The 13,790-nt window shown below is 39.7% G+C and overlaps 1 protein-coding gene and 1 pseudogene across 10 annotated transcripts in view; both read right to left on the bottom strand.

Moving 5' to 3' along the window:
* The window catches only part of TBC1D5 (TBC1 domain family member 5), a 544,621-nt gene that overhangs the window by 221,107 nt on the left and 309,724 nt on the right, over window positions 1–13,790 (bottom strand). For 8 of the 10 annotated variants that reach the window (XM_040480115.1, XM_040480107.1, XM_040480108.1 and 5 more), the window contains 2 exons: window positions 11,308–11,343; window positions 1,308–1,410 (listed from right to left, as the gene is read on the bottom strand). In XM_040480115.1, the coding sequence (XP_040336049.1) occupies window positions 1,308–1,410; window positions 11,308–11,343 (139 nt within the window). The remainder of the gene's footprint in view (window positions 1–1,307; window positions 1,411–11,307; window positions 11,344–13,790) is intronic. The other 2 variants (XM_040480112.1, XM_040480114.1) reach the window with 1 other exon arrangement.
* On the bottom strand, window positions 5,978–7,743 carry LOC121033387 (POU domain, class 5, transcription factor 1-like; annotated as a pseudogene).

Here is a 13,790-nt window from a genome sequence, read left to right as displayed (position 1 = left end):
ATATTTTTTCCATTTCCCATTCTAAAAGCTGATTATCACCATGTAATTAATATAAAGGCATATTACTAACATTAAAAGCAAGATACAATTAGTTCCCTTGGGTCTTCTATGTATATAACAACAAATACATTATTTAGGACCACTGTAATATGATTTAGTTTATTATCTTTAAACTGATCAAGTTTATTTCAAATTAAATACATTGTTCTAGGGGAGCCTGACAGGCTCAGTCAGAAGAGCATGCAGCACTTGATCTCGCTGTTGTGAATTCCAGCCCCACACTGGGTGTAGAGACTACTTAAATAAATAAATTTAAAAAAATATTTAGGGGCACCTGGGCGGCTCAGTCAGTTAGGCATCCGACTCTGGCTCAGGTCATGATCTCATCATAGTTTGTGGGTTCGAGCCCCTCATCGAGCTCTGTGTTGACAGCTCAGAGCCTGGAGCCTGTTTCGGATTCTGTGTCTCCCTCTGTCTCTGCCTCTCCCCTGTTTGTGCCCTGTCTCTCCCTCTTAAAAATAAACATTAAAAAAAAAAATTTAAATAGATACATTACTCTAATCATACAGTGTTTTCTGTTTTATTACACTAAAGTTAAGTGATTATCAGTTGAACATACATCATAACTTTTGACTGCTAGAGAATTTATTAATTTGGTTTGACTTCCCACTTACTATACATTTTGAGAATACATAAAAATATCCAACTTCGTGTATTTTTATTGGAACACCATCAGCTTAAGTACAAACCTAGATACTTCTTTATATATTAAATAACTAATTCACATTTCAGTGAGAGCAAAACATAACCCATAATCTTCTGTCTTTTAGTAATGGGGGATGAATCAGATACCTGGATAACAAAGAGTATCATAAATTTCCAAAAATTTACAGGAACTTTCTGAAGTCGTATTACCAGTAACTTTTAAAGAGTGGAGGGACACTTGATTATTTTTTACACAGCAGGTCACATATTTATAAACACTATTTATATATACAATTCTGAAAAGTTTTATTACTAGATTGGCTTCAAAGGTGCTGTTTATAAACAAACTCCCAAAAGTTGAAAGAAAAGATTGAACGCCTTACAGAAGACAATTTGGTGGAATGTCTTATAATAAGGAAGAAGCATATGTGCTTCAATGAGCTTACTTTTCTCACCATGCAGCTGACAAGCAGCTCTCTGATTGCTTTACTATTATGATACAACTTTGGATACAATAAAGGCTACATTATTGCTCTATCATTTGTCAAGCTGTATAGAAAATTTTGAGTCAATGGATGCCACCTGTACGATATTTTCATTACCTGTTTATAAAGCAACTGCTCGTTTTCTCTAGCATAACAGAAAAGAACATCTGTAAGAATTTTTCTCACATTTTCTTGTTGGAAAAACTGCATTTCAGGAAACCTGAAGAAAGAAAACACAGGATTAAAACTGACTAGCACAACTCCAAGAAATACCCTCAAACTCTCATCTCTAAGAGGCATCAAGGGTTACTTTATGTGTTAGTACAAGCGTGTATTTGCCATGCAACTAACTTACGCCACTGGTGAGACTGACAATGTTAAGGAACAAAGGATGAGAAATGATACAGAGGGAAACGATACCTTTCAACACCTAAATATTTCAAATGTCTCCATATGCTTCAAGTCCTCACACAGTGGATACAACAGTTCTTAAGCAAAATGAATCCTAGCCTTTGGGCCCATTTGGTTTTTAGGACTAGAATGTAATTTTGGATGTATCAGCTTTTTGAAGAAATCAGTATCTTTTTTTTAATGCAAATATCAGGATTTAAATTATTATACATGACCACCCTGTTAGTTTTGTCTGATTAAAATGTAGACTTCAAATGGAACAAGTCAGTCAGTATTGTTTAAATGTTCTCTGGATCAAAACCTCTGCCAGGTGCTCTGAGGTAATGTCAAACAGAAAAAGGGCACAGTATCCACTTGAAAGGAGCTTACACTGTTGTTTTTAATGAAAGAATATACAACCGCACACTCCAAAGAACAAATACATAGCAATAATACACAATGAATATATAAGGGAAGAAATTACATCACCTAGGAGTTAACAGTCAAATAGGTTCAAGCACAAAAGATTTGAACAAAGATTTGTAGGAGAGGAGGAGATGGACTATCAGTGGGAAAGAGAAGCAGATCAGAAGGACAGATGAAGGCACACAAAGCAGTGAGTATTCCACGTGTACAGCACAGTATGGTAATCAGTAATGAGAAAGAAAAGTACTTCCATGAAGCACTGCCAGCTGAGAGAAGGACAACAAGACAGAAGAAGAGGTGGGCAGGTCCGGAAAGAGCTCTGAATGCTGAATTTACAAACGAAGACAAACAACCCAGTGACTCTACATTTCTCAATATTTAAGTAACAAAGAAAACAGTATCTGAGTAACTTTAAGTGGGAATAAGCCTTGAAGGAGGAGAGATTACAGGAAGGAACAAGAGGGCATTATAATGAAGTGAAGGGGAGAAATAACAAACCTGAGAAGAAAAGCCTGCGTTCAAATTCAGGTTGCATAACTACTACGTATATAATCTTGAGTAAGTGATTGCTTAACTGCCTCACCTATTAAGTGGGGATAATAATGCTGATCTTGTGACCACGATGAGATAATATTAAAGCACCAGGAACAGTGCCTGGCAAGCAGTAAATGTGCAGGAATAGAGGTGATCATTAGTCTCTGAGTACTGGTACTTCAGGTGATAAAGAAGTGAATTAGGTGGCTTTGGAACTAGGGCAGAAGAGGGACAGGAAAGAGGCTGAAGAGGAAGAGTACCCAAGATATGGAGGCACAGGGCATCATCAAGACAGAAAAATACTCCTTAATGCCTCCTCTAAAGAGCAGAACTGGTTGTTTGACTTCATATTATAATGGCTTACTGCCTTTTCCAGGAGACTTCAGCTGTTTTATGCTTCATCCTGATCCTTTTCTGCCTCCCTGTGAGAGTTACAACTTTCTCCCCAGTCCAGGCTGGGTTCCTGGGTTAACTCTACTAGTGGTTTGTGAAGCATCTCATTTCCGGTCCTAGTTTTTATAATAAATTAAAGCCTGTCTTATCTTCATCCATTTGTGTGACTTTTGCTTGAAATTCCCTTTGATGTGCAATTGTCCCCAGACACATATATTTGGTTTTCTTTCTTGCAGAAAGGAAGCCTCTTTTTTGGATGCCAGTAATAAAACAAACCCACAGGGGGGAGCAAGATTACCTCACATCCCTGCCTAAATCTGAATTTGATGACCCCTCTGGACAGTGCCTACTCAGGCAAGGAAGTGTGACTAGGTGCAAGTGACCTTAGCTCCTAAAGAAGAGAAAACTTAACCTGAAAGTAGATTCAGGGCAAGAATGTTGTTTCATAAAAGCCACAGGGGTTCCAGAAAGGTGTCAAATGCACTGATGTAGGAAAGAAACACAAGCACTTTTTAAATGACTTCTGTGGGACAGAAGTCAAATATCCCCAATTAAAGTAATCAGGATGAAAGACATGTAAGTAGTTAAAATAAACTGCTAAAGAGAAATTTCTAGGGAAAACTTAGTCACTAAGGTAAAAACGGATTAATCCTTCTGAGAAGTGAAATTATTTCCCCTTCTTCCTCATTAGAGGACTTAAATCTGCCCTGTCTTTGTTTTTTAATTTCAGGTATAATTGACATACAACATTATATTAGTTTCAGGTGTAAAACATAATGATACAGTATTTATATATACTGTGAAATGATCACCACAGTAAGCCTAGTTACCATCCTAGCCATGTCTTCAAAGAAGGCTTCCTGCCCCATGATTTAGATCATATGGCTTCCCAATTTTGCATGTCCCCTCCCTTAACTCATCTTTGGAAATTTACCATACACAATGGCACAACCACATTCTGTGTAGCTGATGCAATCTGAAGTGATTGTGCAAGAAAGTACTAAAAACTCACTTTGTAACAACAAATACCTATGAACTATATAGTAAGAGTTTAATACCTAACTACTAAAAATGTAAATTATATTACATACCGATTCATAGTTTCATTTAAATGCATACTAACCACTTGCAAGATTAAAAACAAGAGAGCTACAAGAATTAAATTGCAGGTAGATAATTTAAATTACCCACTTTTAGCAAATACCCAATCAACTAAAAATGTGTATTAGGCAGACACAGCATATCTACGCAACAGCACACGATCTACAATCCTAAAGTGCCAATTTATGAAGTTTCGCGATACCCTCTTTTTCAGAAAAGTGTGACTTGTTCTCTAAATTCTGATGGTTTCATAGCACCAAATAAGTAACGTAGAGAGATACAGAAAAGTTTTTTAAAAGATATAAAAGTTTACGCTATTTAAGAAGTTCGAAAAAGAACTTCTATTCAGAGAAGATTTAAGCTCAATAAGTCTTTGGAGATTATCTAGTCTAACTCAGAAGGTCACAGGTAAGGATTCTGAGACACCATGATTAATACCTGCCCCCACATTACTGGGCAGTTAGGGGAGCAGTACTTTCCATCCGCTTCACTCCTCAATTATAAATAGGCCAAATAAACACATTTAGGTAAAATTCCTGAGTTCAGAGTTACCAAGAAGAACCTAGCTCAAAAGGCTGATGAATACACCTGAATAGTAATATATTTCCCACAACAAATATTTGATTGTTTTATTGTCAGGCTTCAAACCAGAAAACATAACATACCATCTATAGGAATCAGAAATAAGAGGGAGAAAAGTACAGTGAGTAGCTTTTCTAGGAATAGTAATAATCAGTTTTTGATGATATGGTTTAAGTTTCAAAATAGCTTCCCTGCCATTCATTACACTTCTATGCTTTCTTTTACCCCATGCCACCTGGTGTTGATCAGGATAGGAAAGCAATTTGAATACCATTCTAACCCAAATATCATTGGAAAGGCAAATTTACTTTTGAAACAATAATAAAAATCATAGAATACAGGCTCAAGGTGGGCCTTTTATCATGGAAAAAAAAAGGAAATGGTAGTAACTTCAGTAAAGATGAGGTAGAAAAAACAACTTAAGATTTAAAACTGTAGGGGCGCCTGGGTGGCTCAGTCGGTTGAGCATCCAGCTTCAGCTCAGGTCATTATCTCGCGGTTCGTGAGTTCAAGTCCCGCATCGGGCTCCGCACTGACAGCTCAGAGCCTGGAGCCTGTTTCAGATTCTGTCTCCCTCTCGCTCTGCCCTGACCCTGCTTGTGCTCTGTCTCTCTGTCTCTAAAATAAATAAAAATTAAAAAAAAAAGAATTAAAACTGTAGAAGTTTATAGATTAGTTCAAGCCAAATATCTGATAAGCAAATAAAAGGGAAAAAATTCACACTAAATAGGGACTGAGGATAACTTATGTTATTATCAGAAAATGGAAGTCCAAGAGAAGTAATTTCCAAATCTGGCCAGGAAATGGGAAGGAAATAGAAATAAGTGAGAGTGGAACTCTGGTATAGATAAAACCAAAGAGAAAGTCATAGTAACATATTCCATGATGAAATTTAGACAATATTGCCAAAAAAAAATTTTTTTTTTAAACTGTATCCCAGACTTCTTTAAAAACAAAGTGATGAGAGGGGTGCCTGGGTGGTTCAGTCAGTTTAAGCATCTGACTTCGGCTCAGGTCATGATCTCACGGTCGGTGAGTTCGAGCCCCACGTCGGGCTCTGTGCTGACAGTTCAGAGCCTGGAGCCTGCTTTGGGTTCTGTGTACTGACCCCACACCCCTGCCCCTCCTGTGCTTTGTCTCACTCTGTGTCTCAAAAATATATAAATGCTAAAAAAAAAAAAAAAAGAACAAAGTGATGAGTGATGTGAGGATTAAAAACAAGAGCATCCTTGAACTTTACCTTCCCTCCAACCAGTTCCCCCCCAAACCCTCTACCCACACAACCTTTGTGTTCCCAAATCCATTCTCAGTGAATGTAGAATGTAATCCCAAAGCCCTGGTACAAACCCCGGGTTATCTTCCTAGTCCCCCCACCACCCCCATTTCTGGGAAGGGCAGGCACCACAGTTTGAATGCATACGAGAGCCCAGGGTGGTGACAGACATAGAGGGAAAGGAAATGAGGAGTACAGGGTAGTGAAGTGAGGGCCCCTGTAGCCTGGGGTACCAAAATGTAGCCCTGGTGCCAGAAGAAAGCATGCCGGTGCCCCTGAGAAAGGGGACCCAGCAGCCTCAGGATCTTCTCCCAGCGAACAGTCACTGCTTGGTCATTTGCCCTTCTGGTGAGGGTTGCAGAAACACACTCGGAGCACATCCCTCTCCAGCCCAAGCTGCTGGGCTGTGTGGCTCATCTGCCGCAGGGTGGGTTTCGGGAACTGCAGGAGCACGTCCTCCAGGTTGACTGTCCCTCAGTTCTTCATACTTGTTCACTTACTCTTTGGAGTCTGCACAAGGGCCTCTGCTCTGCCTATCTCCTGCAGATTTTCATGATTGTCAGCTTCGTCCTCCTACTTCTGCAGCACAGGACACGGATTACAAGTTCTTAAAACTGAGCTGCAGAGCCTCAAAACAACAGACGGTCATTTGGCTAAACACCTTCCCAAAGAGAACCCTCAGGGTGAACCCCACATCGGCCTAAATACATCCCGGAGCGATCCTCTTCTGTTTCAGGAGCTTGGCGAGTCATTCATTACATTACAGGTCTTTCTGCAGAGCTCTGATGTCCTGGGACTCTTCAGGATTTTACTCCAGCTTCTCCTTTTCTGGCTTCACAGCCCCAGGTGGGGCAGCGCAGGGCTGGGGGAGGCCCCCTGCCACTGGAGTTTCTCTCCACCCCAGCTCCCCTCTCGCCCTCCACCTGGGAGGTCTCTAGGCCACCTTGAGGCACGGGGGCACAAGCCCCACTCCAACCTGATGTCCATAGTAGCCATCCTACCCAGAACTCAAATGGTGGGGCGGGGCATGGAGGAATCCCTCACACCTCAGAGCCTGGACCAACACCCAGGATTCCTGAATCACCAGGAGGGCCTCTAAAGCTCTGCAAGGTCCAAGGGTCAACCCGGCCAGGCTTGGCCATCCCAGGCCCATCGCCTCCATCCCCTAGCCAGGGAGGGAAGGCCAAGATGGGAGCCAGGTGTCCCACTGAGGGGAACGGGGACACCCCAAGCCGGGAGCCTGGAGAAATGAGGGCTCTCCAAGGGACTCTAAGAGTTTTCTTGATGAAAAAAAGTATTTCAGTTCTAACTTAAGTGATCAAATTTAAAATAAAGCAGTTTCTCTCTCAAGATGTGTAAAGGAACTTATAATCAGACAAATTTTACATACTAAAAATTAATACCAAGAGATATAAAACTTTGGTGTGTGTGTTTTGTTCTGCATTTTGAAATAACCCAAAATTCGTAGGCACTCTAGTTTTCATTATAAGACTTAAAAGACCTTTTATTATAGAAAACTCAAACATTTCTAGAGAACAGACCATAGTAGACTCGATATATCCATCACTCACTTTCATTGCCAATCAACTCTTGTTTCATATATATTCCTCCTTCAATTCTGCATTTTGAAATAAATCTGAGATGCCACATCTATAAATACCACAGTATGTATCTCTAAAAGATAAGGGCTTTCTAAACACATAACCACGTACCATTCTGATACCACAACTCATAAAAGTAATAATCCATTAATTAAATCAAATATCCAGGCAATGTGCAAATTTCCCTAATTTTTTTCAGTTTGTTCAAAGTCACAATCCAAGAAATGTCCACACACTACAATTTGTTGATGTATCTCTTTAGATTTTTTTTACTTTATAGATTTATTCCCCTCCCCCCCCCACCCCCCACTGCCTGTCTCTCTCTCTCCAATGTATTTGTTAAAGAAGCCAGGTTACTTATCCTGTAGAAACTTCCCACATTCTGAATTTTACTTATTGTTCCTCTATCTTGTTATTTAACACGTCTCCTCCTCCTCCTATATATCTTATAAACTGATAGTTAGGTCTACACACTTCATCAAATTCAAGTTCAATTTTCAACAAAATTCTTCATGGGTGGTATTGATGGTTTTCATACATGTTAACAAATTTTTTGACACTTCTCTTATGAAAAGGTGGAGGAATCGAACTCTTCTCCATTTGAATATGTACTGACCTTAGTGACTAGCTTCTCACAAAGTGATGCTGTCACACAACTTCTGTCTGGCTCTCCATCTGGACCCATCCTTGGAACTCAGACACCATGCTGCTCCTAAGTCAAGTAGCTACGTGGGAGGGCCTTGTGGAGGTGTTCTGATCACAGCTGCAGAGAAGGCCTCCCCTGAGAGCCAACTTCAATAGCCAAACAGGGGAGTGAACAAGCCTTCGAACGATTCCAGCCCCTAACTTTTAAGCAGGTCTGGCCAACATCATGTGGAACAGAGTCAAACTCTCCGGCTCAGCCCTGCCCACGTACTAGATTCATCAACAAAGTAAGTGCTGTTGTTTTAAGCTTTGGGGTGGTTTACGATGCAGCAATAGATCTCTCGTATGGCTTGTACTGCGTACCTCCATCAGGATGCACATATCAGCTTATTTCTTTTTATGATGCTAGCAACCATTGGTGATCATTGCCTAGACCTATTAATTCATTAGAGATTGTAAATAGTAAAACTATAATTCTATCATTTTATCCTCATTGCGTAAAACCCATATATAATGAAAAATTTCCCTTCATCAATATTTACTTATCCTCAATCAAGTAAGGTCAGCAAAATTTTGAAAAATCCTGTTGACTCCCATTACATTAGTTCGTGGATACTTGTTGCGGACATCTAAGATCCATGAATGACAGAAAAGTCACTAATTCTGTCACAAAAGTAACTTACAACAACCGGACTATTCTACATGCCTTTTGGGTATCTTCTCATGTGACTGCAGTATATGGGAAGGAATAAAGTGAGGGAGGAGGAACAGCTTACACACCAGCTTTAGAGCCCCAATAACCAGGAACCCAGGTGGCTGATGTAAGATAAGTAGAAAGACACTCAACAGGGCAATCAATGGTCTGTCATATTACACACAGACAATAAAGAGAAGCCAGGCAAATTTCTGGGCAATCTATAATGAAGAGTTCCTCAGACAACAAAAAGACAAAAAAATATATGTATTTTCTAAGCAAAAAAAGGGTTAAGAAAAGAGTGAAATGATAAAGGGCTTTGTCACCACATTATAGTACATAATTAGGTAATTAGAAGTATTAAAACAGACAAAGCATTGGGCCCAGATGAATTACTGAAGATGCAAGTATTCAATAAGATGCCCCAGGGGAAAAAACAAAGCCCTTGGTGAAGGTTTATAATCATGCAGTAGGACAGAGAAGCACAGAAGGACTTGAAGGAACAATAACTGGTGTTATGCCCATACTTCAAGAACAGAATTTCAAAACAAGCATTCATCCAAAATTTAAAATGAGCTGATGGAAACTCCCTCGAATACTATTAAACACCAAAATAACGATAATACCTTCTTCTGGTTTATTGTTTTATTAGAGAAAAAGTGGAAAATCAGGAAAAAAACCATGAAGAGGAGCAATTTCACACAGAATGAAAGCAGGCATACTTTTTCTTCCTGTGCTCCGTGTTTTGGTTGATGATTGCACCACTTTCCTTACTCAACCAAATCTGCTTTCTCGTCTTTCCAGGAACACAGCTGGATTTAATTTCCCAGCTTCTTTCTCAGTTTAGCTGTAGACATGTGACTGAGTGCTAACCAATGAAATGAGAGTGGAAATGATGTACGACTGACCACAAAATTCAACCGTCACATCCACTTCAGTCAGGCCCCATGCACATTTCCTCTTCCATGTGGATAGAAGGAAAAAGTCCATCCAGGAGGCCTGGGAAGCTACCTGTGGAGTGCAATGGCTTTAAAAAGACATTTGCAAATTCTTTAGAACATCCTCCTTCATGGATTGCTTGCTCTGGGAGAAGTCTTCTCTGGAGAAAGACACTTAAGCAGTCTCATGGAAAGATCCACATGGAGAGGAACCAATATGGATCCCCCAGCCTTAGTCAAGCCTTCAGATGACTGCAGCTCCACTTGATATCTGGCTGCAAACTCATAAGACTCCCAACCCAGAACCTTCTGGCTACGCTGTTCTAAATTGCTTATGTGCAGCAACTATGAAATAAATGATCATTGTTTCAAGTCACTAGGTTTTGGTTGACATATTATGCAGCAATTGATAACTAATATAGGTTTTGATACCTGATTCTGGGATGTTATTAAAAAACCATAAAAGGGGCGCCTGGGTGGCGCAGTCGGTTAAGCGTCCGACTTCAGCCAGGTCACGATCTCGCGGTCCGTGAGTTCGAGCCCCGCGTCAGGCTCTGGGCTGATGGCTCGGAGCCTGGAGCCTGTTTCCGATTCTGTGTCTCCCTCTCTCTCTGCCCCTCCCCCGTTCATGCTCTGTCTCTCTCTGTCCCAAAAATTAAAAAAAAAAAAAAAGTTGAAAAAAAAGAAAAAAAACCTATAAAATACATGGTAGGAGTGTCTATGGGATTGGACAGAAACTGGAAGGACTTTGGATATAGCACCAGTGAAAGATTAAAGGTTGTGAAAAAGGCTGCTAGCAAAAGAGAGCCCATGAGGAGGCTTCCAGTGAAGCTTAAATGAAAGTAAGGAAAAAATTATAGGAAAAATGGAGGAAGAAGTTTCCTTATTGTGTAGCAGCAACATGGCAGCCTCTAGTTATATGGAAAATTGAAAATGTACCACATAAACTGGGTAACCTAGCTAAGGAGCTATCCAGGCAGAGTGTTGAAGGTGCTGCTTGATTTATATTTGTTGCTTGTGGTAGAATGAAAGAGGAGAGAAGCAAAAGAGAGAATTGCTAAACATAAAGGTTCTAGGACTTGCTGGGTTTGAAAATAAAACTTCTCATTCTCAGCCTCTTTATCCAGCAAATAATGCTAACATTAAGAAAGTGCTTCTGGACAAAGATCAAATCTAAAACACAGTTTGAAAAAAACAAAAAAAAAAAAAACAAAAAAAACGAGGGAGTCAGTGTAAAATCTTTTGTTAAGAACTCAGAAAGCTCTAAAGTGATGCCTCAGAGAACCCTTCTGTGAGACAGGACACCCTGAGGCCCTATAAAGATTTAACACCAGGCCTTACAGAGCCTTCAGCAGTGAGAGGTCAGGGATGGTGCTGCACGTCCCACACCATGCATGAGTGCCTCTCACAACAAAGAATTGGCCCAGAAGGTCAGTGCTCCCAGCCTTGAGGAACTCTGCATTAGAGTATATACCCCCAGAGGTACAAACTGCATTGATTTAATCTCCAACTCTTTCTGAGGAAGATTTATATAACTCACCTATGTTTCCATCTCCTGTTCGCTCCACAGAGTGCTCTGCATATAAAAGGTATTCACTTAATGTTTCTTGAATTGAGAAAGTGTTAAGTCTAGGCAAACAACATTAACATAAAATATTACAGAGGTATGGAAAGACTAGGAGTCCTAGGTATTATTTCCATTTTGGCCATTAACAAATTATACTTTCCTAAGTCCTATTTTTTCTTAGTTTCAACTTTCCAGATTTGAAAAATAAAAAGATTTAATTAGGGGACTACCGATAACACAAATGCCTATTATGAGAGCCAGATACAAAGCATAAGAATGAAGCACTCAAGAAACATACAAAATATAAGATACAAAGCATAAGAACTAAGCACTCAAGAAAATCTAGTACAGATAATAGACATGTGACAGATATTTTTAAAGAAAGATAATTACAATGAAATGTACATGACCGGTAAAAGAACAAAACAGGCATTATTTTCTTTATCAGGGCCTTCAACTTCTAGGACAGCAGCTAGGACACAGTAATTTCCCAAGTAGTATTTGTTGAATGAGTTACTGAACCCACAAACCTATAAACAAGCCAATGAAAGACAAAAAATGAAATCTATGGACTCAGGGACTAGAGGTGGGAAGGTGAAGACTAAGAAAGGCCGGGCCAGAGTTGTGTCCTTGTTTCTGCAATTAATAAAGACAAGAGCAACGTACAGTTTCCACAGGCCATAAACTGAAGGTGAACACTGATTTTACAAAGGCCAGGGGGGGGGGGGAAGGTAGAAATCTGTTGTGATGACAACAGGCAGAATCCAGCCCAAGAGGATAGCAGAAAATCTCTGAGAGTCTTAGATGGAAGGTAGGGATTTGAAATCACCACACAAGTGAGATGATGAAGCAGAAGGGTTAGAGGACAGGAAATAGGAAAGAACGCATAGTGGGGAAAAGGCGGGTAGGGCTGGAGTTTCAGGAGATGGTAGGTGTCACCATCTAATTAGACATTTTCATCACAGTTTCTGTCTAGTTCTCCAGTGCTCTGAGTTACATATCAAGCCCTCTACCTCACGGCCTCCCTGCCTCAAAAAAAAAACAAAAATAAAGAACTTTCTACTTATACCATAAAGGTGAAAAATTAGGAAAAAAATATACAGGTGGATAGATGTGTGCACTTTACATGTAAGAGTCTGTCACAACTGAAAAGACAGACTTGATTTTGCAGTTTTTCAATAATTAAAACATTTTAAAGCAATTCAAAGCATCTACCCCTAAAGTACCAGTGGAGCTTCAATTCTGAACCTGCATTTAAGTTCTGAAAAGATTACGTTACACTACTAAACAGGTTGTGCCTAGTAGGAATATTTTAGGATGAACTATTTCTTGACCACCCACCAGACTTGACTTCTGAACCCTCTGACGATTAGTATGTGAACCCACAACCACAGACAGTGCTGAAAAAACTGGCTCAATGTAAAACAAGGAGGATCTCAAAAGCAAAACCGCTTGTGGTCAAGAGCCCGTGGTGCTAGATCTGTAACTGCTGCTGCATGTAGCACTGCTCCCAAAGTCCAAAGGTTAGGGGCATCAGGAAGCTGACCAAAGCACGATGATGGTGCGACCTGTAGCAAATACATCTAACGTTTTCACTCAAGTACTAAAGAATTGTTTTCAAATTAAAAAAAAAAAATCCCATAAATTAGAATAAATGTGTGGTAAGAATCTGCACGCCTAAATGAAACAGAAATGGGAAAGATACATGTTAAAAACAGGAGCGGTAAAGGAAAACACAGACTTCTAAATATGTATATGCAACTATAATAACAATAAAATATTTTGTTTTTACCTTAAATGTTGTCAAATGAGGCAGGACTACAGGCCATTTGACAAGGAGAATGGTTTCTCGTATTCCTGAAAATCTGTTTTTCCCCTCTTTAATATTTAAGAAACACACACACAGGTTGCCGACAACTCTTAGAGAGCGGCTTGTGTTGTAGTTTCCACTTCCCCGGCTGTGAACAAGTGCATATGTGAGGGCTGGTCGTGCATGCACAAGCATGTACTTTGCCTGCATTAAATAAAATCACAACACAACACCAACTACATCCACTCATTCATGTGTGCCTGCAGTCCACCTCGAGGAGACTGAAAATATAAATACAAGCTGCTATTTTGGTGTGATCACACGAATATGGCAGCTTGTGTGTTTTTTTTTTTTTTTTCTCTTTAACATTTTAACACTGGGCAGATTGTCTGCATTAACACAAACCAAAATCAATTCTGCTCTGAAACTGCTTGTAAGATCTTCATTCCCCTAAGGAATTTTTTTTTTATTTAAGTAAAAAATGGGCTTAGAGGAAACTGTATAAAAGAGACCAGCATTTAGGAATCTTAACTTTGTAACGTGCAGTGATCAATGTCAGACCAGAGGACTGGCAGTTATTTTTCTCAAAATGGGAACTTTGGAGAAGATGGTCTTTAAGAAAAAATTTAAAAACCAACAAATTCAC

The sequence above is a fragment of the Herpailurus yagouaroundi genome, unplaced genomic scaffold (assembly GCF_014898765.1).
Source record: "Herpailurus yagouaroundi ecotype Mexico unplaced genomic scaffold, PumYag 159, whole genome shotgun sequence".
NCBI classification, from domain to species: domain Eukaryota; kingdom Metazoa; phylum Chordata; class Mammalia; order Carnivora; family Felidae; genus Herpailurus; species Herpailurus yagouaroundi.
The sequence above is the reverse complement of the archived record's forward strand: the minus strand, read 5'-3'. Positions and strand labels throughout refer to the sequence as shown.